At 50.6% G+C, this 23,669-nt stretch overlaps 1 protein-coding gene across 1 annotated transcript in view; it reads left to right on the top strand.

Moving 5' to 3' along the window:
- Positions 1 to 20,847, top strand: part of Eml2 (echinoderm microtubule associated protein like 2) — a 28,502-nt gene extending 7,655 nt beyond the window's left edge. The window contains 16 exon segments of the mRNA XM_005413789.2: positions 2,273 to 2,422; positions 3,138 to 3,207; positions 3,289 to 3,399; positions 5,775 to 5,870; positions 6,481 to 6,615; positions 7,294 to 7,393; positions 10,073 to 10,227; positions 10,313 to 10,438; positions 12,298 to 12,429; positions 13,910 to 13,977; positions 14,265 to 14,353; positions 14,544 to 14,641; positions 15,184 to 15,271; positions 15,593 to 15,688; positions 16,756 to 16,886; positions 20,437 to 20,847. Coding sequence (XP_005413846.1) covers positions 2,273 to 2,422; positions 3,138 to 3,207; positions 3,289 to 3,399; positions 5,775 to 5,870; positions 6,481 to 6,615; positions 7,294 to 7,393; positions 10,073 to 10,227; positions 10,313 to 10,438; positions 12,298 to 12,429; positions 13,910 to 13,977; positions 14,265 to 14,353; positions 14,544 to 14,641; positions 15,184 to 15,271; positions 15,593 to 15,688; positions 16,756 to 16,886; positions 20,437 to 20,562 — 1,771 coding nt within the window. The 3' untranslated portion in view covers positions 20,563 to 20,847.
- Positions 20,848 to 23,669: the final 2,822 nt, after the last annotated feature.

The following is a 23,669-nucleotide window of genomic DNA, read 5'->3' as shown; positions in this document are numbered from 1 at the left end:
CTTTAGGGCCAGGGGTATAGCTCAGTGCCGCAAGTGTCTGCCTGGCAAGCACAAGGTCGTGAGTTCGATTCCCGGTACCAAAAAAAAAAAAAAAGTAGGAAAAATTTGGACAAGGTGTTAAGTGAAATAAATCAGACACATGAGCTTAGACATTGCATGGTTTCCCTTCTAGGAAAAATCCAAATGATAAATAAAAAGCAAAATAAAAGACAGATGCTAGGAATCAAAGAGACAGAGCTTTTGCAAATTGGAAGGGGACCGAGGGATGGAGGGAAGGGTAAGGGAGAGAAGTGGAAGGGGATAAAAAAGATGTGTTAATATGTGTACCAACTCCCCGCAAGGAATTCGATCCTGTGTACTAGACATACCTGCTACTAAAAATTGAAAGAATAATTAAAAAAAAAAAAAAAACAACAGAGCAAAAGAAGGCAGAGCCCTGCTGATGCCAGTTGGATGGGGCTTAAACTTTCTCACTGGAGCACTGGGGAGCCACAAAAAGTTCCAAACAGGAGAGGGACAGTTATCTTTCAACAAACAGTGAACTCAGTGTACATAGTATGCCAAGATACACATGTAATCCCAGCATTGCTGAGACTGAGGCAGGAGGATCTCCACAAGTTTGAGGCCAGGCTGGAGTACATAGTGAGTTCAAGGCCAGCCTACAATACATAGTGAGACACTGTCTTAAAAACAAAAACAAGGGCAGGGATATAGCTCAGTGGCCCGGCACCTGCCTGGCAGTCTTGAGGTCCTGAGTTCGATTCCCTGTAGCAAAAAAAAAAAAAAAAAAAAAAAAAAAAATCCCACAAACAAAACAAAAAACCCATACCCCCAAACCCTCCAGTATGCTGTGATTACAAGTGTGCACCATCATGCCCAGCTGTCATTTGTAGTAGGCTGAGCAGGGCAGGCCTCTCTGGGAGCTGAAAGTCCAGCTGAGACCTGAAGGAGGTGGCAAAATGAGGGGCAAGTATGTTCGGGTAGAGGGAAGAGCAAGTGCAAAGGCCCTGAGGTCAGAACAGGCCAGAAGTAATGTGATCACAGCTGAGCCAGTGTGAAGAGAGCAAGGAGTAGGGGCCCAGATGGGGCAGGCCTGGGCGCTGTGAGGACTCTGACTTGAATGAGTTGAGAGCTATGGGTGCAAATGGTAGTTGACTGAAGTGTTAGTGGGTTTTGTTTTTTGTTCATTTGTTTTTGAGACAGGGTCTCCATATGTAGTTTAGGCTGGTCTTCAACTCACTTTGTAGCACAGCCTGATCTTGAACTCACAATGATCCTCCTGCTTCAGCCTCCCGAGTACTGGGATTACAGGTGTGTGCCACCACACTTGACTGTTGGTGGGTTTTTAATGAAATCCCTATGGCCTCTAGAGGAGATGAGGGCTTTGATTTCCTGTGCCTGTTATAACAACTGCCACAGACAAGACATGTGCAGCTACTCAGAGGCTGAGGCAGGAGGCTCTAAGGTTCAAGGTTCAAGCCCCAGCTCAGGCAATTTAGCAAGACCCTGTCTCAAAAAAAAAAAAAAAAAAAAAAAATCAAAAGAGCTGGGGATGTAGCTCTGTGGTAGAGTGCTTGCTTAGCATGTGTAGGCCCTGAGTGTGATCCCGAGGACTACAAAAAAATCAGAAGTACAAAGAAAAAAACAGTTGCTACAAATCAGGTGACTTGAAACAATGCAACATTTTTCTCTAACAGATCAGGAGGCCAGAAATCCAAAATGAAGGTCTTGGCAGGGCCCCACTTCCTCCAGAGGCTTTGAGGAGCGTTTGCTCCCTGTCTCCTGGATTCTAGTAGCTACCAGCAGTCCCTGGGCGACTGGGCTTATGGCCACACCCCCAGCCTGTCTTCACATAGCCGCTTTCCCTACACTGTTCCTCCTTTTTCTTTTTCTTTTTCTTTTTCTTTGAGACAGGGTCTTACTCTGTAGTACAGGCTGACCTTGAACTTGCAGTGATCCTCCTGCCTCAGCCTCTCTAGTACTGGGATCATAAGCATGTGCCACCATGCCTGGCACCTGTGTCTCCTCTTATAAGGACACTTGTCACTGGGTTCAGGGCTCACAGTGCTGATCCAGGATGGGCTCATGCTTATTACATCTGCAAAGACCCATTTTAGGTATGAGGACACAATCCCAGGTTCCAGGGGCTCAGGCACAGACCTGTTGGGGGGGAGGGGCGGGCACTGCGGGACTAAGAGCTCCGATGCGTTGGGGCTGGAGCTCAGCAGGCAGAGCAGGAAACAGGCTCCTTAACTTCCCTGGGCGCCTCCAGCTATGGTTACCGCGGCCGAGACTGCAGGGCCAACCTCTACCTGCTGCCCACGGGGGAGATCGTGTACTTCGTGGCCTCGGTGGCCGTGCTGTACAGCGTGGAGGAGCAGAGACAGCGCCATTACCTGGGCCACAACGATGACATCAAATGGTGCGGCCTGGCAGGGTGGGGGCCACAGGGACTTGTGCCTCGGGGTCTCCACATGGCCGCCAGCGCAGGCATGGAGGCCGCTTTGGGGCGGGCCAGGGCCAGGGCTAACGCTGGGGCTTTGCTCCTTCTCCGAAACCACCAGCTGTCCCAGGCAGCACTGAGTGGGAGAATGTGCGTGGATGGTCTTTATGGCGGGTGGTGGTGGCGGCTTCCCTCAGCGCCTTTGGAAAAGCCTGAATCGGCCCTGTGGACTGAGCCCCATGGTGGACTGGGGCCAAGTGGTGGCCCGCTGACATCAGTGTGCTTCCCTGGTCGCTCTCGCCCAGGCCTGACCCCTGGGGGCATTTGAGACAGAGACCAGGGCCTCAGTCTCCCTTCCCTTGTCCCCTTATTGCCACCAAAGTGTGTCAGGACAGCGGTGTCGCCGGCCCAATAGTCCAGCAATTCTTGAAATGAAGACCCAGGTGTTACTGTTGTGGCCTGGTGTGGGAAGGGGTTGGTAAAGCTGGATGTGGTGGCGCACACCTGTCATCCCAGCACTTGGGAGGCTGAGGCAGGAGGATCACTGTGAGTTTGTGGCCAGCCTGGGCTGTGTAGTGAGTTCAAAGGCAGCCTGAACTGCAGAGACCTTGTCTCAAATAAAAAGGAAGGACTTGGGCCACCATGAACCTCTCCTTCCGACTGAGCCCTGTCCACCTGTTCCCTCTCTCCCCAGCCTGGCTGTCCACCCAGATATGGTCACCATCGCCACAGGACAGGTGGCGGGCACCACTAAGGAGGGGAAGGTAACGGGGCAGAGTGGGTGAGTGGGGAGGAGGCAGGACCAGAGCCGGGACCCCCAGGTGACAGTCCTCTCCCTCCTGCAGCCGCTGCCGCCACACGTGCGCGTCTGGGACTCAGTGTCCCTCTCCACCTTACACGTGCTGGGCCTGGGTGTGTTTGACCGGGCTGTGTGCTGCGTAGGCTTCTCCAAATCTGTAAGTCCTTGGCCCACCTTGACTCACTCATACCTCCAAAAGCCTGGACAAGCCAGGCATGGTACCTGACACCTGTAATCTCAGCACTTACTGGCCTGAGACAGGAGGATTGCCTTGAGTTTAAGGATAGCCTGTACTAGAGCTGGACCCAATCTCACAAAACCAAAATAAACAAAAGCTAGTACAAGTACTATGTACTCTCCTAGCTGGCCCTGGGGAGGGGCCACACCCCCAGCCAAATTCCAGGCCTTGGGGCTCCCAGATCCTTGTGACCTCACAAGCCGAACGTTATCCTGCCTGGTTATTTATTCTGAAGGGGTCTGAGCATCCTGGTTTATCTCAAACTCCCAGCATTCTGTTGGGGCTTGGTGGATGCCCTTTGCATTATTAATCTGCACTCTCCCTAACTCTAGAAGGGTTCTTGTCTCTTAAGAAATTCCTTGTCCGGGTGGTGGCACACGCCTATAATTCCAGCCCTGGAAGGCTGAGGCAGGAGGATCATGTGAGTATGAGGCCAGCCTGAACCGCACTGTGAGAGGCTGTCTCAAAAAAGAAAGAAATGCCTTCATTTGTACATTCACTCATTCATTCCCTCAGGGGCACAGGAATGAGGATTGAACCCTGGGGGCACTGAGCTGCCACCCCCATCTTTTTTTTTTTTTTAGGCAGGGTTTTAGGTTGGCCTTGAACTCAATAATCCTCCTGCCTCAGCCTCCCAAGAGTTGAGGCTGCAGGCATGCACCCCACACCTGGCTTTCCTAGCATTTTGAGCCCCCGTGTTTGGCTCCCTGCTTGATCTAGGCCCAGATAAGCCCAGAAGCTGAGAGTAAACCTGTAGGAATTTGCAGAACTCCGTCCACAGCGCTGCAATGCCCAAGTTGGTGTTGATGGGCTTGTTTTCCTCAGATCATATTTTACATTTTTATCATAGTTTTCCAAAGCCCTGGTGTGCAGTGAGTTGGGGAGGAAAGACAGCCAGTCCCCTGTCGTCCCCCCCCACCCCACCCCCTACAGACAGCTGAAGAAGCACAGAATCGCAGCCTCACTGAGGCCTAAGGAGACTGGACAGTTTCCAAAAAAACAGCTACATTGTGTTGTGTGGGGGTGGGGGGATCAGTTCTTCCAAACCAAAATTAATCTGTGTTTAACAAAAAGTATATAAAAGTAAGCATTATCCCAGCTTTTTCTCTTTTTCTTTTCTTTTTTTTTTTTTTTGGTCTTTTTGAAACAGGATCTCACTATGCAGTTCAGGCTGACCCAGAGCTCACTTTGTACCCCAGGTTGGTCTCAAACTCACAACAATCCTCCTGCCTCAGCCTCCTGAGTGCTGGGATTACAGACGTGTGATCATGCCTGGCAAGATGAGTTTCTTAGAAATGGGTCATTTCATGGCGCCAGGGATATAGCTCAGTGGTGCAGTGCCTGCCTGGCAAGTGTGAGGGCCTGAGTTCGATTCCCGGTACCAAAAAAAAAAAAAAAATCTGTGTCAGAAGTGGATCATTTCAGAAAGCAAATTATAGCCAGCCATGGTAGTGCACAGCTGTAATCCCAGCACTTGGGAAGCTGAAGTAGGAGGATCACTGCAAATTTGAGGCCAGCCTTTGCCCCATAGTGAGATCCTGTCTCAAAAAAACAAACTACAGGCTGGGGATTTAGCTCAGTGGCACAGCCTGGCAAGCATGAGGTTGTAAGTTCAATTCCTAGTACCAAAAAAAAAAAGTTCAAACAAACAAAAAAAGAAGCAAATTATAAAAGTTCCTTTAAGTAGCAGGGACTGCAGCTCAGTGGTGGAGTGCCTGCCAACTTGTGTCAGGGTTCCATCCCTAGCACTTTTTTTTTTGTTTTTTTTCCTCTGGTACCGGGAATCGAACTCATGACCTTGTGCTTGCCAGACAGGCACTGTGCCGCTGAGCTAAATCCCCTGCCCCATCATCCCTAGCACTTTAACAGTAACAATAAAGTTGGTTTTTTGTTTTTTGTTTTTTTTTGTACTGGAAACTGAACTCAGAACCTTGTGCTTACCAGGCAGGTACTATGCCACTGAGCTATATCCCTAGCCAACAAAGTTGTCTTAAACCAGCATGGTGGTGCATGTTTGTCATCCCAGCACTCGGGAAGCAGAGGCAGGAGGCTCACCTTGAATTTGAGGCCAGCCTGGGCTCCATAGTGAGTTCAAGGCCAGTCTTATCTACAGAGCAAGACTTTGTCTCAAACAACAACAAAAAAAGATATTTTTATGGCCCCTAGATGGGGAGTGTCTTTTAATGTGTTTTGTATGATGTGGACCAGAACCTTGGAAGGTAGTAAAACAGGAGCGGGATGTGGGTGAATGGACCTGTGCTCACCTCACCCCTCTCTTCCCCTCCCCTCCACAGAATGGGGGGAACCTATTGTGTGCCGTGGATGAGTCCAACGATCACATGCTGTCTGTGTGGGACTGGGCCAAGGAGGCCAAGGTGGTGGATGGCAAGGTGGGGTGAGCATTCTAGTCCCCTCTCCTGTGGCACCTGGGGAGTTGGCCCTTCTCAGGGGTTAGGAGTCGCCATCAGATAGACTCCTGTTGAAGTCTTGCCTTTGTCATCTGCTGGCTCTGTGCCTTAGAGCAAGGGATTTGCCCTCCCCAGCCTCGGTTGTGTCATCTTTGAAATGGGGACAGCAGCACCATTGCCCTCGGGGAGAGGTGGGGTTAGAGGTGAGCTGGCTGCTGATGCCATAGTGCTGTGATAGCCAAGACGGAGCTTGGAATGCCTGTGTAGACAGTGGCCTGTTTCATAATGAGGCTTGGTAGGGAGAGAGATATGGGCCCAAGGGCACTTGCCTGAGCCAGGGGTAGAAAACTGGATTCTCCATCACACAACTGTTTAGGGAGAAGAAAATGGTTGCAAAGTGAGGCTTTTGAGTTAGACCGGAGTGAGTTGGATTGCCCAGCCCTGCCCCCTACTGTACTTTAGTTTGAGTGTAGGAAAGGTACAGGGCCGGTGGGATGTGCAGTGCACATTTCGCACAACTGTACGGGGCGGTTCTCCATGGGGTGGGTTGGTGGCTTTGAGGTCCTAACTTGAAATCTCCCCAACCCCACAGTGCTCTAACGAGGCCGTGCTGGTGGCCACCTTCCACCCCACCGACCCCGCCCTGCTTATCACCTGCGGCAAATCCCACATCTACTTCTGGAGCCTGGAGGGGGGCAGCCTGAGCAAGCGGCAGGGCCTCTTCGAGGTGAATGCCAGGCTGTGGGGACGGGTTGGGCCCAGGAGAGGCAGGCAGGGCCGCCCAGGCAGGCAGCAAGACAGCCCGGGGTCCCAGAGGCTCAGAAGGACAGGGGTGCCGAGCTGGTGGCTGCTGGGAGCGCAGTTTCCTTATCTGCCCCTGGGGGGCGGAAGTGGAGAGGATTCCACAGAAGGAGCACATCACCCGCACTGGGAGGATAGTAACCGCTCACTAAACGGGTGTGGCAGTGGCTAGTGTGGGCAGTTGCTGCATCGGAAGCTGCCCGGCTGAGATGGACACTGAGCAGGGGCAGGGTAGTGCGGGGACCTCTGCCTTCCTCTGTCCTTGAGGGAGGCCCCGGAGCACTGGGAGGAGAAGCCAGGGCATGACCGAGGTGCAGAGGGCCAAGGCAGGCAGCAGACCCGGGGTGGGGCAAGAATGACCGTGTGGTCCAGGCAGGCGCTTATGCCGCTGAGCTATATCCCTGGCCCGACCGTGTGGTCCAGAACTTTGGGGACCTGTGCACTCCAGGAAGGAGGAACTGTGGAGAGGGGGTCCCCCCCATGGGGCTTCAGACTCAGAACCGTACAGGGGACCTCGGGACCCCGGTCCTGGCTGTAGGCGGCCTCTGGGAGGCCACACTGCTTCAGCCACACTCTTGACACTTCTTCTTCTCCTCTACTTTAGAAGCACGAGAAACCAAAGTATGTACTGTGCGTGACCTTTCTGGAAGGTGGTGACGTGGTCACTGGAGACTCTGGTGGGAACCTCTATGTCTGGGGCAAAGGTTAGTGTCACCCCATCTCTTTAGTCCCCAACCCTATGTCCCCACGCTCCCATGGCTATGCCTCCCTTTCCATAACTCTGCTTGTATGGACTGAGTAAGGCAGTAGAGCAGCTCCCCCTCAAGGTTTGCTCAGACACCTGACCTCCATGATGTCTTTAGGCACCACCCCCAATGCCCTGAAAATCCTATATTAGGGATGGAGTTGCGTATAAATGAATGGGTTAAAAAAAAAAAAAGAGTTGCTAGGCGTGGTGGCCCATGCCTGTAATCCTAGCACTCAGGAGGCTGAGGCAGGAGGATCTCTGATTTCTAGGCCAGCCTGAACTCCTGAACTGCAAAGTGAGATTCTGTCTCAAAAAAAAAAAAAAAAAAAAAGAATGAATGGGTTAACTCAATTATAGATGGATGCATGGGTGGGTGGGTACATAGGTGGGTAGAAGGATGGATGGATGGATGGATGATTTGTCCCATCCTGCTGATGAATGAAGAAATAAGTGACTGACTAGAAGAGTGAGTAAATGAATGTGTTGTTCATCTTAATAGGTATGTGATTAGGTGAACGAACAGTTTAATGAGCGAGTGGTGGTCACTGCCAGTGGATGACTTTGTTAAACAATAAATAGGTCTGTGCCAGTCAGTAGATCTGTAAAGTGATAAATGAATGAGGGAATGAATTAATGGGTGAGTGAGTAGATGGTTGTTTCAGTCAGTTCATTAAGGTGTTATGAAGAACAGATTGTTATAGAAAGGAGATCAGTGGTTGGATGAATAAATGAGTTGGATGTTCCAGCCAGTGGATGGATGAATAGATGAATCAGTGGTTGTTCCAGCCAGAAGTGACTTCATTAATAACTTAATAGGGGACCTAGAGATGTAGGTCAGTAGTAGAGCGTGTACTAACATGAGCATGGCCCAGGGTTCAATTCCTAGCCTTAAAAAAAATCAGTTTCTTTTTTTTTTCTGGGCATAGTGGCACATGCCTGTAATCCCAGCACTCTAGAGGCTGAGGCAGGAGGATCACTGTGAGTTCGAGGCCAGCCTAGGCTACAAAGTGAGCTTAAGGCCAGCCTGAACTGCATAGCAAGACCCTGCCTCAAAAAGACAAGAGAAAAAAGAAAAAAAAAAAGAGGGCTGGGGGTTTGCTCAGTGCTAGAGCACTTGCCTAGCATGTTTGATCCACAGCACCCCATCCCTCCAACAAAATAATATGAGAAGTTTTATTAGATGACAAACAATAGACTCAGAAGAGCAGTGACCTGGCAAACGGCTGAGCTTGTGGAGCTAGGGCACTTTGACCCTGTCACCTGCCACCTGGCTATAGGGAGACAGGCTCTGTGACCGTAGGTAAGGCCTTTCCCCTCTGGGTCTCAGATTCCCTGTCTGTGAGCCCCTTGGGAAGCAGGGATGAGCTCCGAGCACCAGTTCCACTTGCCTGGCGGCGCTCCAGTATTGCTGGAGCCGGGCTGTGGGTTGGGAGGGAGTTTGATTCAGGAGTTGTGGGCGCCTGGGTTCAGGTCCCAGTGGTATCACATGCTCCTGTGTGGCTTTGGGAGAGTTATGTCTCCTGACTATGAAACAGGTGTGATTTCACTACTTGCCGATGGGTATTTTGAGCTTTCCTTGAGATCAGGCAGCAGAGAGAGTGCTGTGACTGTCAGGGCAGTGTGTCACCCTCCCTATGGCTTGTCATCTCTGGCAGGGGTTGTCCATGTCCCTAGGTGCATGCCTGGGCCCCTACTTCAGGGCTTTGGGATCCTGGGTGGGTGAGTGTTGGGAAGATGGCAGACAAAATGACAGAAGGACACATCTATGTAGAGAGCCCAGCTCTTGTCACAGTCACTACTGTGTCCCCAATATGAGGACACAGTAGTGGGCCCAGAATAAATGCTTGTTAAATAACAGTGCGGTGACCTTAGTAGTGAAGTGTTTGTCTAGGGTGTATGAGACCCTGAGTTCCAAACCCAGTACTACCAAAAAAATGTGTTTTTTTTGTTTTGTCATTTTGAGACAATGTCTTGCTATGCAGTTCAGCCCACCCTTGAGCTCACTTTATAGCTCAGGCTGGTCTTGAACTCGCAACACTCCTCCTGCCTCAGCCTCCCGAGTGCTGGAATTACAGGCGTACGCCACCATGCCCGGCCTAAAAAAAATGTTGATTGAAAGGGTTAATGGCTGAACTAATTGTAGGTAGATTGACATTTGAGTGGATAGATGGGTGAGTGGCTAGATAGATGGGAAAATAGATGGAAAATAAGTGATTGAATGATGAAGAGGTAGTTGGAGGAAGAGAAGGTGACTATTCGAATGGGTGGATGGATGGATGGATGGATGGATGGATGGATGGATGGATGGACGGACGGATGGACAGGTGGAAGAGGGGCTGTATCTGTGGGTAGATGGGTGGATGAGTGCGTGGAGAGCCGGATGGGCAGCGGAGAAGATAAGTGAGTAGCCAAGAGCATGGGTGGCGTAGTTAGGAGGGTGGGTGCACCCTGGGTGGGCGTTAGTCTCAGGTGATTGGGGGGGTGATAAGGTACTTAGTCTGTGGGTGGCGGCTGAGGGGCATGGCAGGCAGGAGACTGGGAAGATGGATGGAATGATGGGCACGGGCTTGGGAGTTTGAGTGCTTGCAGGGCTCAGTCCAGGCTCGCTTCCCCACGCCGCTCCCCGCCCCCACAGGTGGAAACCGCATCACGCAGGCAGTCCTGGGCGCCCACGACGGCGGCGTGTTCGGGCTGTGCGCCCTGCGGGACGGGACGCTGGTGTCCGGAGGGGGCCGCGATCGGCGGGTGGTCCTCTGGGGTTCCGACTACAGCAAGCTGCAGGAGGTGGAGGTGAGGAGGGGAGTGAAGGGGCCCCCACCCCGCCAAGGCCCCGGCCGCCCCTGACGACCTGTGTCCCGCATCTGTCTGCTCCCAGGTCCCTGAGGACTTTGGCCCCGTGCGCACTGTGGCCGAGGGCCGGGGAGATGCGCTGTATGTGGGGACCACCCGCAACTCCATCCTGCAGGGCTCCGTGCACATGGGCTTCTCGCTACTGGTCCAGGTGAGCGTCTCGGTGCCTCCACCCTGGCCCGGCTCCTCCTCTCTCTCCCCGTCGTCCTTCACGCTTCCCACCTGCCTGTCTCCTCACACAGCTTCCTTTTCCCTGCTCCCCATAGCCATACCCTGCCTGATGCCAGACCCCGCAAGTACCCACAGTCCAGCACCCTGTGGGTTGATTGCTTCCTGCACTTTGTCCCCCAACTCTGCTCCTCCTGCACTCCTGACTGGGGGTGGCATCCTCTTATGTGGTTGCTCAGTGGCCTGGAGGTTGTCATGCTGTCACCTGGGCACCCATGTCCAAGACATCCGCTCCGAGGATCTGGGAAGGCGCCTCTGGGGTCTGCCTCATTTCTCCCTGCAGCTCAGAGGCCCCTGCTCCCTTCCTAGTCTGACACATCCCTGCCCCCACCCAGTCAAAACCCACCTAGGGAGAGGCAGTCCAGTATGATGGTTAGTGTGAATTCTGGAGCATGACCACCTTGGTTCACATCACAGCCCTGTGGCGCATGCCTGTAATCCCAGCACTCAGGAGGCCGAGGCAGGAGGATTGTTGCAAGTTGAAGGCTAGCCTGGGTTACAAAATGAGCTCAAGGCCAGCCTGAACTACATAGTGAGACAGTCTCAAAAAGACCAAAAAAAAAAAAAAAATCACAGGCCTGGAGGAGTATGGTGGTTGTAATCCCAGCACTCAGGAGACTGAGGCAGGAGTGCTGAGAGTTAGAGGTTAGCCTGGGCTACATAATGAGACCCTGTCTCAAAAAAAGAAACAGAAAAAGAAAAGAAAGGAGGGAAGGAAGGAAAGAAGGAAGGAAGGAAGGAAGGAAGAAGAAAACAAAGGAAAGTTAGAGCTAGAGGGATTTCTTGGTGTCCCGAGGCCAGAAGGGTCCTTAGAGACCTCTAATAATAATCTTATATTATTTATTATATTATTAAATATGGGTTAATATATATAGCATAACTATATTCTTTTTTTTTTTTTTTTTTTTTTTTTGAGACAGGGTCTCACTGTGTGGTTCAGGCTGCTTTGAACTCACTTTGTAGCCCAGGCTGGTCTCGAACTCACAGTGACCCTCCTGCCTCAGCCTCCTGAGTGCTGAGATTGCAGGCGTGCGTCACCACGCCCGGCTCATAATTCTGTGAAAATGAATCTTGATATTATCACCAATGTGGTTATTGTTCATTATTGATTAATAACATACCCATGTTTTCTGCAATTAATAACAGCCACTTCCATACTGTTACTTTCTGCAATTGATGATAATAGGAGCCACTTCCATTTCGTGAGCATCTGCTCTGAACTAGCCGTACATGTAGCACTTTCTCCCCATCCCTGATGTGGTTAAGTTTGGCAGTGCTAGGTGGCCACACCACGATTGGGCCCATTTCACAGCAGGTGAAACAGGCTCCAAGAAGTCACTGCCCGATATCAGGCTGCCCACAGAGAGTAAGAGAGAGCTGAGGTCAGCACCAGCAGGCTGCGCACCCTCAGGAGACCCCAGATTTCTGGCCTCCATGTGACACCAGGCCTGTTGCAGAAGGCCCTTCCCTGAGCCTGGGATCCTGAGCCCCCGGGGTGTTTGAGGCCAGGATGGGCACCGCCTTGGTGACTCACAAGGCCTAGTTCTGAGTCACCATACTCTCCTGCCTCCCATTGTGCAGAGAGAAGCAGAGGCCTGGGAAAGGGGCAGGATTGGCCTTGAACCACCCAGAGGGGCAGGCGGCAGCTGACTGTGGGGGACAGATCTTCCCTGAGTCACCCTGGGTGGGGCAGGTTGCGAGGTCTGTGGGTTTCTGGGGTCAGGATGGGTGGAGAAGGGACAGGGTCTCAGTCTCCATCCGACCGTCTTCCCTTCCCACCAGGGCCACGTGGAAGAGCTGTGGGGCCTGGCCACACACCCCAGTCAGGCGCAGTTTGTGACGTGCGGGCAGGATAAGCTGGTGCACCTCTGGTGTTTGGAGTCCCACCAGCCCCTGTGGAGCAGGATCATTGAGGTGAGGGGACATGGGCTGATGTCGTTCCACCAGAATTCCCTTTGTCCATAGCCAGGGCTCAGTGCTTCAAATGGACGCCATACAAGGTGTCTTTAGCCGAGGATACAGGGATTTTCTTTTTGAGACAGGGTCTCCCTGTGCAGTTCAGGCTGGCCTTGAGCTCACTGTGTAGCCCAGGCTGGTCTCTAACTTGCAGTGATCCTTCTGCCTCAGCTTCCTGAGTGCTGGGATTACAGGCGTGAGCCACCACGCTTGGCTTTTAGGAGTGGGTTCTTGATAGAATGAAGCTCAGAATGACACCACAGAACCAAGTGTCCAGGGCAGCCTCTACTACTGTCAGGAGGGTGAAGACTCAGGAATCATTGAGCTCAAGAACATACTGTTGAGCCCTGCGTGGTGCATGCCTGTAATCCCAGCACTCTGGGAGGTGCAAGGCAGGAGAATCACGAGTTCAAGCTCAGCCTGGCTAGCTATTTGTTGTTTTGATTTTTATTTTTATTTTTTATTTTTTTTGGTTTTTCTCTGGTACCGGGAACTGAACTCACGACCTTGCGCTTGCCAGGCAGGCGCTTTTGCCGCTGAGCTAAATCCCCAGCCCCATGTTGTTTTGATTTTTAAAGACAAGGTCTCCCTATCAGGGAGTTCAGGCTGGCCTCGAACTCATTATGTAGTGTAAGCTGGCTTCAAACTTTTGGCGAGATCCTCCTGCCTCGGCCTCTTGAATACTGGGATTACAGGCACGTGCCACCATACTCAGCTGTTCACGGTAGTAAAGATGCAGAGTCCCCACTTGGAATCAAGTGCAGGAAGATTCTCCCGGAGGCAGTGTACTTATAGGCACAGCTTTTATGGAGTGTTTCCTGCGGAGTCATCTTATTGACCATCTTGCTTGGAACTGCGCCTTGGAGAGGGCCAATTATTTGATGTCGCTCACATGTCTAGGAAGTAGGGCAGACACAGTTTGAACCCAGGTCTGACTCCATGGCACCTTATCTATTTATTTATTGCAGTACTGGGGAAGTTGATGTGCTGTTATAGAAGGCGGATGGATTGGCCTTCCATATCAGGGTCTTAATACTGTGAATATACTTTGTTCTGCCTCTCCTACTTCTAGAAAATAACCTAAGGGAGTCATCTTGGAGGAACAAGGAGTTGTGGGGATTGATTTTTTTAATTTTTTTTGGTGCCGGGAATCAAACTCATGACCTCAGGCTTGCCAGGCAAGCACTTATGCTGCTGAGCTACATCCCGGCCCAAGTTGTAGGGATTTAAAGGAGGAGTGAGGGAGGTGGAGAGACAGGACCAACATCGGCGGTTCAAGCCGACTCGGGAGGAAGGGGGACAGGGCGCCTGGGCTGTGGGTCCAGGAAGGCAGTGCAGGGAGGAGAGGCCCCTCCGGCTGGGCCTACCCTGGCTCTGAGGCCTCGAACGGCTCCCTGGACGCAGGCCCATGCCCTCAGCCCTGCCTCTTCTTCCTCAGGACCCCGCCCGCTCAGCCGGCTTCCACCCCAGTGGCTCTGTCCTGGCTGTGGGCACAGTGACTGGCAGGTAAAGCTGAGGCTGGGCTCCTGCTCCCGGGGGGCGGGGGGGGGAGGGGGGACTGGCCTTGACCCCGAGCCCCCACTGCAACCCCAAGGAGATGTTAATTAGGGACCCACCGTTTACCAGGCCCCCATCTCTCAACATTCCTTGACAGTCACCTCTCCCTCCCGCTCCACCAGGGCCTCTGCTTCTTCCCTCAGGCCTCACAGGTGGTTGTGGCAGCCCCGCCCCCAGCTCACCCCTTTTCTTTTCTTTTTTCTAATTCCCCCTTTTCATCTGCCTTCCTTCTAAAGGTGGTTGCTGTTGGACACCGAGACCAATGACCTAGTGGCTATCCACACCGATGGCAATGAGCAGATCTCAGTGGTCAGTTTCTCCCCAGGTAAGCCGGGGGCCTGGGATCCAGGAGAGGCGAGGGACAGTTACTGGTAGGAGCAGGGGACAGCGCCCCAGCTGCCAGGCCTGGGCGAGATGCAGCGAGGGTGGAAGCCTGGGGCTGCAGAGGAGGGGCTGATCGGGGCGGGAGGGGGCGGAGCCTGGGTGCCTCCTCATGGCCCCTCCCCCTCCCCCAGACGGGGCGTACCTGGCCGTGGGCTCCCACGACAACTTGGTGTACGTGTACACGGTGGACCAGGGCGGCCGCAAGGTCAGCCGCCTGGGCAAGTGCTCGGTGAGTGGGCAGTGGCCCCCCGCCCGCGCCGCCACCCCACCCAGAGGGTGCACAATTAACCAATTTTCTACCTCAAGGGAGCACGGCTTCAACCTCAACTGACTCTGCCCTGGCCACCTCAAGAAGTCTTAGTCTGCCCCCACCCCCTCCTGTGTCACGCCCCTTTGTGTAGCCCCGCCCACACCAAGCCACCCCCTTCCTCTATGGTCCTGCCCCTCGCATCTGAGCCCCAGTCCCTGTAGCCCCGCCTCTTATGTTCACCGCCCACCTCCTGTGTGGCCCCGCCCCCTTCGTCTAGCTCCGCCCACACGTTCTAAATTGACCTTGTGTTCTAAGCACATTTTGTCAGCTCCCCTCCTCCAGTCTGGCCCCGCCCCTGATAGTCTGGCCCCGCCCCCCCACTCCAAAATACTGTGTATTCTTCCTCTAGCCCTCTGTGTTTTAACCCCACCTGTATGTTTTACCTTCTTCCTGATCTAATTCTCACCCTTCTCTTTGGTTCTGTCCTCTCCTGCTCTAACTGCTCCTTGCATCCCCCACAGGGCCATTCCAGTTTTATCACCCATCTGGATTGGGCCCAGGACAGCAGCTGCTTTGTCACAAACTCTGGAGACTACGAGATTCTGTACTGTGAGTCCTGAGCATCATTTGCATGTGTGATTAGCACAGACCTGAGCTCTCCCTAGGGAACAGAGGCTTGGGCTCTCTACCTTCTGATTTCTTGTCTTGCGGGCCCAGCTTTTAACTAGTTCCTCCCCTTTCTGGTTGGTTGGCATGTAGGTTTTTAAACAGATGTCCCTGCTCAGGTTTTGAAGTGTCTGGACCCAGAATGCAGGCTTCCACAGGTGTTATGAGGCCTCCATCCTGGACCTCAGGGCCCACTCCTGAGTACTTGGGGGTGTAGTCGTGGTTCTTCAGGCCCTAAACCTTTCCCCTGATTTTCTGTCCCAGGGGACCCAGCCACCTGTAAGCAGATCATCAACGCGGACATGGTGCGGAACGTGGAGTGGGCCACAGCAACTTGTGTTCTGGGCTTTGGGGTGTTTGGTAAGCTCCATTGTGAGGGAGACCCTGCTGAGGACAGGAGTCCAAGAATCATCCTGGACAGCCAGGCATGGTGGCACATGTAATCCTAGCACTTGGGTGGCTGAGGCAGGAGGATCACCCCAATTTCGAGGCCAACCTAAACTACATAGCGAGACCTTGTCTCTCTCTGTTACACACACACACACAAAATCATCCCAGACTAGAATCATTCGGTCTCTTATTAGTTACCTCCAGGACAGGGAACTCACTCCTTTACTGTTTGCGGGCAGTGTTTATGTAAGAAGAAAGGGCAGAGTGAGATCACTGATAAAGTCCCTTGGAGCTGTAATGAAATGAGAGAGAGGTTCATTGAGGCCCTGAGGCAGTCTGCAATGCTAGCTGTGTTGGCCCTGGGCAAGGCAGTGCTAGGACACTGTGGTGACCATTGCAGCCCCCGCCCTGCTTTTGTGGAGCTCACAGTCTGGTGAGGGAGACATACGTGTCCTCAGTCAGTGATGACCCAGAGTGAGTAGGGCTGGAACTGGGAAACCGGGAGGAGACGGTTGGTTTGGCTGGGAGGAAGTCAGGGAGGGGCTCCTGGAGGAAGAGTCCTGTGAGTGAGGACTGCGGGATGCAGAGCTTGGTGGAGTGGTGATGGGAAGCAGCCTGGAGCAAGGGGAATGGCATGTGCAGAAGCCCACAGGCGATAAAGAATTTGGGAGAAATGCAAGAAGGCAGCCAGGCGCGGTGGTGCACACCTACAGTCCCAGCACTCGGTAGGTTGAGGCAGGAGGATCATCTCAAGTTTGAAGCCAGCCTGTGCTACATAGCGAGACTCTGTTTCAAAAAAACAAAACAAGGGCTGGGGATTTAGCTCAGGGGCACAGCGCCTGCCTGGCAAGCTCGAGATCGTGAGTTGGATTCCCGGTATGGGGGTGGGGGTGGGGCAAGAAAAAGATCATTGTGAGTCCTATCCTTGATAAAGACAGGGTGGGTAGGAAGGAGGCAAGGAGCTGGGGCCCAGGGCCGTGCTCTTCTCGGGGTCCTCGGTGCCAGCTGGGCTCTTACCACCCCTCTCTTTCCCACAGGGATCTGGTCCGAGGGCGTGGACGGCACTGACATCAACGCTGTGGCTCGCTCCCACGACGGGAGGCTGCTGGCTTCAGCCGACGACTTTGGAAAGGTCCACCTGTTTAGTTACCCGTGCTGCCAGCCTCGAGTGAGTGCCTGTAGGGGCCGGGTGTGGGCGGGTAGCAGATAGGGTTGGGGGCAAGATTCCAGCCCCTCCTCCCCCGCAGGCCTCAGTTTCCTCATCCCTACAGCTAGCACGGTGCACTTGGCCCCAAGGACCTTCCTTAACCCAAAGGTCGGGAAATTCCTTAGTGCAGAATTATGGCCCTTTAAGGGCCTGAGCATCTCAGTGGCTGAGTCTTTGGCCCTTACTCACTCAGCTCCTATTTAGTGAGCACCTACCCTGTGCCGGGGCAAAGGGGAGGACCCAGCAGCGAAACTGAGAGCCAGGGCCACAGCCCTGAGCAAGCTGACACTCTGAGTGGTGTAATGTAACGGTTCCACGGTGCTGGTGCCCGAGGTTATTGGATCCCAGCATCCGTGATTCCCCATGCCAGGATGCCACCAAGGGGGTAAGAGGAGTGATTGCCTGAGCCTGGGAGAACTGCCACTCACACTGTTTTTTTCTTCTTTGTGTTTTTGAGAAAGGGTTTTACTATGTTGTTCAGGCTGGCCTCAAACTCACTTTGTAGCCCAGGCTGGTCTCAACCTCACGTCAATCCTCCTGCCTCAGCCTCCTGGTGCTGGGATTACAGGCGGACGCCACCACACCCCACAAGGGTTTTGTTTTGCTGTATTGCAGATTGAACCCCAGAGCCTTTGCAGTGAGCTGCATCCTTGGCCCTTTATATTTTTCTTTTCTTTCATTAATCTTTTTTTGAGACAGCGTCTCACTGTGTAATTCAGGCTGGCCTTGAACTCACAGTGTGGGCCACACTGGCCTCGAGCTCGTAGTGATCCTCCTGAGTGGCATTATAGGTATGCACCACCACACCTGGCTGTTGTAACATTTTAATAGGAAATTTTTGTACATAAACACAGAGCCAAGGCCAGCCTGGGTGCCATAATGAGTTCAAGCCCAGCCTGAACTGCACAGGGAGACCCTGTCTCAAAAACAAAACAAAAAAAGCAGAGAGAATAGTGCAGTGATCCCTTCTATACCTGTTAGTCATGTCCCACTGTTACCAGGAGTGCATATTTGTGTCTCCTCCAACCCCTTCTCATCTTTATCTTTTTCCTTCTCCCTCTCTCTCTCTTTTTTTTTTTTTTTTTGCATTTTTTTGTTTTATTGGTACATTTTAGATATACGTAGTGATCACATTCATCACAGGAATTGGACCTATACATGGTATATCTTACTTCTTTTTTTTTTTTCCCATTCCCCTCCCCTCCCTTCAACCCCGCTTCTCCTCCTTATTTACAAAAGTTATTTTTTGTCCTTTTGAGACAGGGTCTTGCTGTGCAGTTTGGGCTGGCCTTGAGCTCACTTTGTAGCCCAGGCTGATCTCGAACTCACAATGATCCTCCTGCCTCAGACTCCTGGGTGCTAGGATTACAGGCATGCGCCACCACATCCAGATAACAAAAGCTGTATTTCCATTTTTTCTTTGTATTCTCTTTTTTTCTCTTGTCCCTTCTCCCTCCCTAACTCCTTCTTCCCCTCCCCCATTTGAACATTTTTTTCCCTTTCCCAATATCTATTATACATTTTGGTCTCATTTACACTTTCAGTTTCTCACCCCAGAGAAACAATACAATATTTAACCATATGTTTTTTATTTATTTCACTTAAGAATATGGTCTCGGGGGCTGGGGATTTAGCTCAGCGGCACAGTACCTGTCTGGCAAGTGTGAGGTCGTGAATTCGATTCCTGGTACCGGAAAAAAAAAAAAAAAAAAAGAGTATGGTCTAAAGGTGCATCCATTTAGTTAGACATGTCTCGGGCTTATCCTTCTTTATGGCAGAGTAGTACTCCATTATATTAAAAAAAAATTTGCCACCATATAATGGTTTCTCTATAATGCCACCACATCTTCTTTATCCATCATAGTTGATGGGCATTTGGGTTGTTTCCAAGATTTAGCTGTTATAAGCTGTGCTGCTATAAACATGATTGCACCTATATCGCTACGGTATGATGCTTTTAATTCTTCTTCTTCTTTTTTTTTTGGTACTGGGACTCAAACTCAGGACCTTGTGCTTGCCAGGCAGGCACTTGTGCCACTGAACTGTATCCCCAGCCTGCTTTTAATTCTTTCAGGGCGATACCAAGAAGGGGAATAGCTGGGTCAGATGGAAGGAACATCATCTACTCTCGGTTTCTTGAGGAATCTCCATACCGATTCCACAGTCTTCCCCTCCTCTCCCCTATCCTTCTTCCCCGCTCCTTCTTTCAGCATTGAGGATTAAAACCCAGGGCCGGGGCTGGGGATTTAGCTCAGCGGCACAGCGCCTGCCTGGCAAGCGCAAGGTCGTGAGTTCGATTCCTGGTACCAGAAAAAAACCAAAAACCAAAAAAATAGAAAATTAAAAAAAATAAAAAAAGAAAACCCAGAGCCACTGAGCCTTTTTTTTTTTTTTTAGTGAGAGACAGAGTCTGGCAGAGTTGCCTGAGCTGGCTTTGGCTCTGTGATCTTCTTGCCTCAGCCTCCTGAGTAGCTGGGTTTATAGGCGCCAGCGCCACAGGATGACCTCTTTTTCCTTGGCTTCTGCACTTAACATTATGTCTACAAGATTCATCCTTATTGCAGATAGCAGTGGTTAATTCTTAGCTATTGATTGATTCAGCTCCATTAAATTATTTATGCATTAGTCTTCTTATTTTTGGTGGTACTGGGATGGAACCAACATTGATTTCTTAATATGATCCTGTACCCAGTCCCTATTCAGATGCCCTTCCGTGTCTCCGAAATGGCTTTCTACAGTTAGTTTGTTTAAATCAGGCTCCAAACGTTGCATTACCTTGAGCCTCAAATCTCTTTATGAGCAGCCTCTCCTATGGGCACTCTCGTTTTTTCCTTTTATGCTGTCAAGGGCCTTTTATTTATTTTTTTGACAAGGTATCACTTTATAGTTCAGGCTGGCCTTGAACTCATTATTTAGCCCAGGCTGGCCTCCAACTGGCAGCAATCCTGCCTCAGCTTCCTGAGTGCTGAGATTACAAGATCGCACCACCATGCCCAGCCTTTAAAATTTATTTTAAAGACACATACTCATGGGCCAGGGATATAGCTCAGTGGCACAAGTGCCTGCCTGGTAAGCGCAAGGTCCTGAGTTTGATTCCCAGTACCAAAAAAAAGGACATGTACTCGTTAAGTCCCTAAGAGTCTCAGGCTGAGTTTGAACTTGTGACCCTCCTGCCTCAGCCTCCCAGAGTGCTGGGATTATAAGCCTTGCATCATTCTTCCTTGCCCTGCCCATTGATTCTTTTTTTATTTTGTCTTTTTGAGACAGGGTCACTTTATGTAGTTCAGGCTGGCCTTAAACTCACTATGTAGCCAAGGCTGGCCTCCAACTGGCAGCGATCCTTCTGCCTCAGCTTCCTGAATGCTGGGATTAGAGGTGTGCGCCACCACGCCTGGCTAACCCCATTGATTCTTAAAGGTGGGGCTTAGTAAACAGAGAAGGTACAGACAGGAAGACCTGAGGGTGCCCTTGCCTCTTCTGACTTCTTCTTTTTCATTCTCCTCCATAACAGGCCCTCAGCCACAAATACGGTGGACACAGCAGCCATGTGACGAATGTGGCCTTCTTGTGGGATGACAGTGTGGCCCTGACTACAGGGGGCAAGGATACCAGCGTGCTGCAGTGGCGGGTGGTCTGAGCAGGGCTTCCGGGGACGCAGGCCCAGGGTAGAGGTGGCAGGGTGGAGTTCTATTTTCGGGAGATGTCTATTGCCGAGTAGAGTAATATATACCCAGAGTATGTCTATAGCAGAGGGGGTTATGCGGGTGGGAGGGTGAGCCAACAGACAGAAGTCTCTATTTATCAGGGTGGGAAGAGGGTCACAGTGCTTTGGGGGAGTCACTGGTGTTTGGTTTGATTTGGGTGGTTTTTTTCTTTTTCTTTTCTTTTTTTTCTTTTTTTTGAGACAAAGAGTCTCACTCTGTAGTCCAGGCTGGCCTTGAACTCATTATGTAGCCCAGGCTGGCCTCAAACTTGCTGTGATCCTCCTGCCTCAGCCTCCTCAGTGCTGGGATTACAGGCGTGCGCCATCATGCCCAACTTTTTTTTTTAAGTTTGTTCTTTTATAGCATCGAGAAATAAAGACATGTGCACTGAGCCGTGTGTCAGGGTCTGTGTACTTGGTGTGGGCCTAGTTCAAAGTGACTCTATAAGTGTGCGCACGTGTGTGTATGTTACACGGTGTGTGATACGGAACTGTTATTACTTGGGTCTGTATTGGATACAAGTGACAAAAGCATTTTTTATTTTTCAGTTGTGATTTTTACATTATTTTTGATTTTGACTTTTATTAGCACATGTTTGCAGTGCATAATGATTGTGTTCACTGGAGGGGACTGGTACATGCACAGAACACGTCTCAGTTCCCTTCTTTCTCCCTCCCTTCTCTTTTATTTTTCCAGCATCAGGTTTATTTATTTATAAGACCTTACACAGTTACCTATCACATATGCAAGGCTGGGCATGGTGGCGCACGCCTGTAATCCCAGCACTTGGGAGGCTGAGGCAGGAGGATCGTTGTGAGTTCAAGACCAGTCTGGGCTACAGAGTAAGCTCAAGGCCAGCCTGAACTGCATACGAGACCCTGTCACAAAAAGACAAAATAAAAATAAAAAATATCACATATGCAGATGGAAAACCAGACTAATAGGCCGAAGAACATAGAAAACATGATAGATAACTGCACTAAAGCAAGGTACACTTTTCGATGCATTATCTGCACTGGATTGCAATTCTTTTTTTTCTTTCCTTTTTTTTTTTTCTTTTTTTGAGACAGGGTCTTGCTATGTAGTTCAGGCTGGCTTTGAACTCACTCTGTAGCTCAGGCTGGCCTCAAACTTGTGGTGATCCTCCTGCCTCAGCCTCCCTCATGCTGGGATTATAGGCATGTGCTGCACCAAGCCTGGCTAGAATACCTTTTTTTTCTTTCTCTTTTTTTCCTATTATCTGTCTTTTATTTTATAATAAAATATTGAGTTTTTCATATAAGAAAAATGATGTGATGTTTAAGTTTGTGTGTTTGAGTTATTTCATTTAATGTGATGGTCTCAAAGTGCACCCACTTTCCTACAAAGGGCTCAAGTGTATCCTTCTTTATGGCAGAGTAGTGCTCTGTTGCATATAAATACCGTATTTTTTATCTGTTCATATGCTGGACATAGAGGCTGTTTCCAAGATATAGCTATTATGGGTTGCACCACTGTAAACATGGACGTGTCTATTTCACTGTGGTGTGATGTCTTTAACTCTTTTGGGGAAGATACCTAGCAGGAGAGTGGTTGGGGGTTTAGCTCAGCGGCAAAAGCGCCTGCCTGGCAAGCGCAAGGTCGTGAGTTCGGTTCCGGTACCGGAGAAAAAAAAAAAACAAAAAAACACCATCTATTGATACCTAGCAGGAGAATAGCTGGGTTAAATGAAATCTCTACTTTTAGTTTTTTGAGGAATCTGCACACTAATTTCCATAGGGGTTGTATCAGTTTATGCTCCCACTAGCAATGGAGAAGGATTGATTTCTCCCCACAGCCCTGCCGGCATTTATTATTGGTAGATTGTTTGATGGTACCTGTTCTTTCTGGAGTGAGATGGAATCTCAGTGTTTTAATTGGCATTTCTCAAACGGCCAGCGATGTTGAACATTTTTTCGTGTATTTATTGGCCATTTCTATTTCTTCTTCTGAGAAGTGTGTATTCATTTCACATACCCATTTTTTAATCGAGTCTTTAAATTTGGGAGTCTAGGGTTTTTTTTTTTGTTTGTTTCTTTTTATATTCGCGATATTAGTTCTTTGTCCGAGTAGTAGCTGGCAAAATGTTTTTCCCATTCTGTAGGTTGCCTGGCACAGCTGTCCTTTGCTGTGCAGACAGAAATCATTTTGTAACTTGGGTCAAAAGAGAATATTATTGGCTCACGTTACAAAGCAAGGAAGGGCAAGTGTGCTTCTTGATTTCAAAGTCACCAAGTCAGCGTTTCTCTCTTGGACCAGCACTGCTTGTGTAATAGGAAAAGAACACGCAGTACCTTTAGAGCTCTTAGCAACCAGCCTGGGGCCTGACCAGTGATTATGCCCCAGGAGGCGGGACTTTGTAAAAACCTGAAAGCTTGGACCGGACACGATGTAGCTCAGCGGCATGGCGCCTGCCAGGCAAGCCCGAAGTCCTGAGTTCGATTCCGAGAACCAACAAAAAACAAAAGCAAACCTGTGGAATCCATCTGACACCGAGTGCTGGGGAGAAGGAAGGGATTCTTTTCGGACAAGTGAGTTGATAATATAATAGGTATCTGGGAGATGCTGCTAGGGTTCTAGCTTGTAAGAAACAAACCCAGCTCTGCTCAGCGTTAAGAAAGTAGTTGCCAAGTCATTGGACCGGGTGATCCAGGAAGGAGCCAGCTGGATTCAGGAGGCTCAAATGTGGGCTCTGGGATTCTTCTGGGAGTTCGACTTAGTACCTGTGGCAATTTTGTTGCTTTGTTTTATGTTTTTGGTGCTGGAGATCGAACCCAGGACCTTGAGAATATTAAGCATATGCTCTGCCTCAGAGCAACAGCACCCCTACATTATTTTATTTAATGGGGGTGGTGCTGGGGATTGAACCCAAGACTTCTGCATTGAGCTATGTCCCCAGCCATTTTTAATTTTGCCGAGATGGACTCCCTAAATCACTAAGTTGCCCAGGCTGGGCTCAAATTTATGATCTGTCTGCTTCTGCTCTCAGAGTGCTGGGCTTTTTTTTTTTTTTTTTTTTTTT

Source organism: Chinchilla lanigera, unplaced genomic scaffold (assembly GCF_000276665.1).
Source record: "Chinchilla lanigera isolate Chin_1 unplaced genomic scaffold, ChiLan1.0 scaffold00173, whole genome shotgun sequence".
Taxonomy (NCBI): Eukaryota; Metazoa; Chordata; class Mammalia; order Rodentia; family Chinchillidae; genus Chinchilla; species Chinchilla lanigera.
This window is presented reverse-complemented; position numbering and strand designations above follow the sequence as displayed.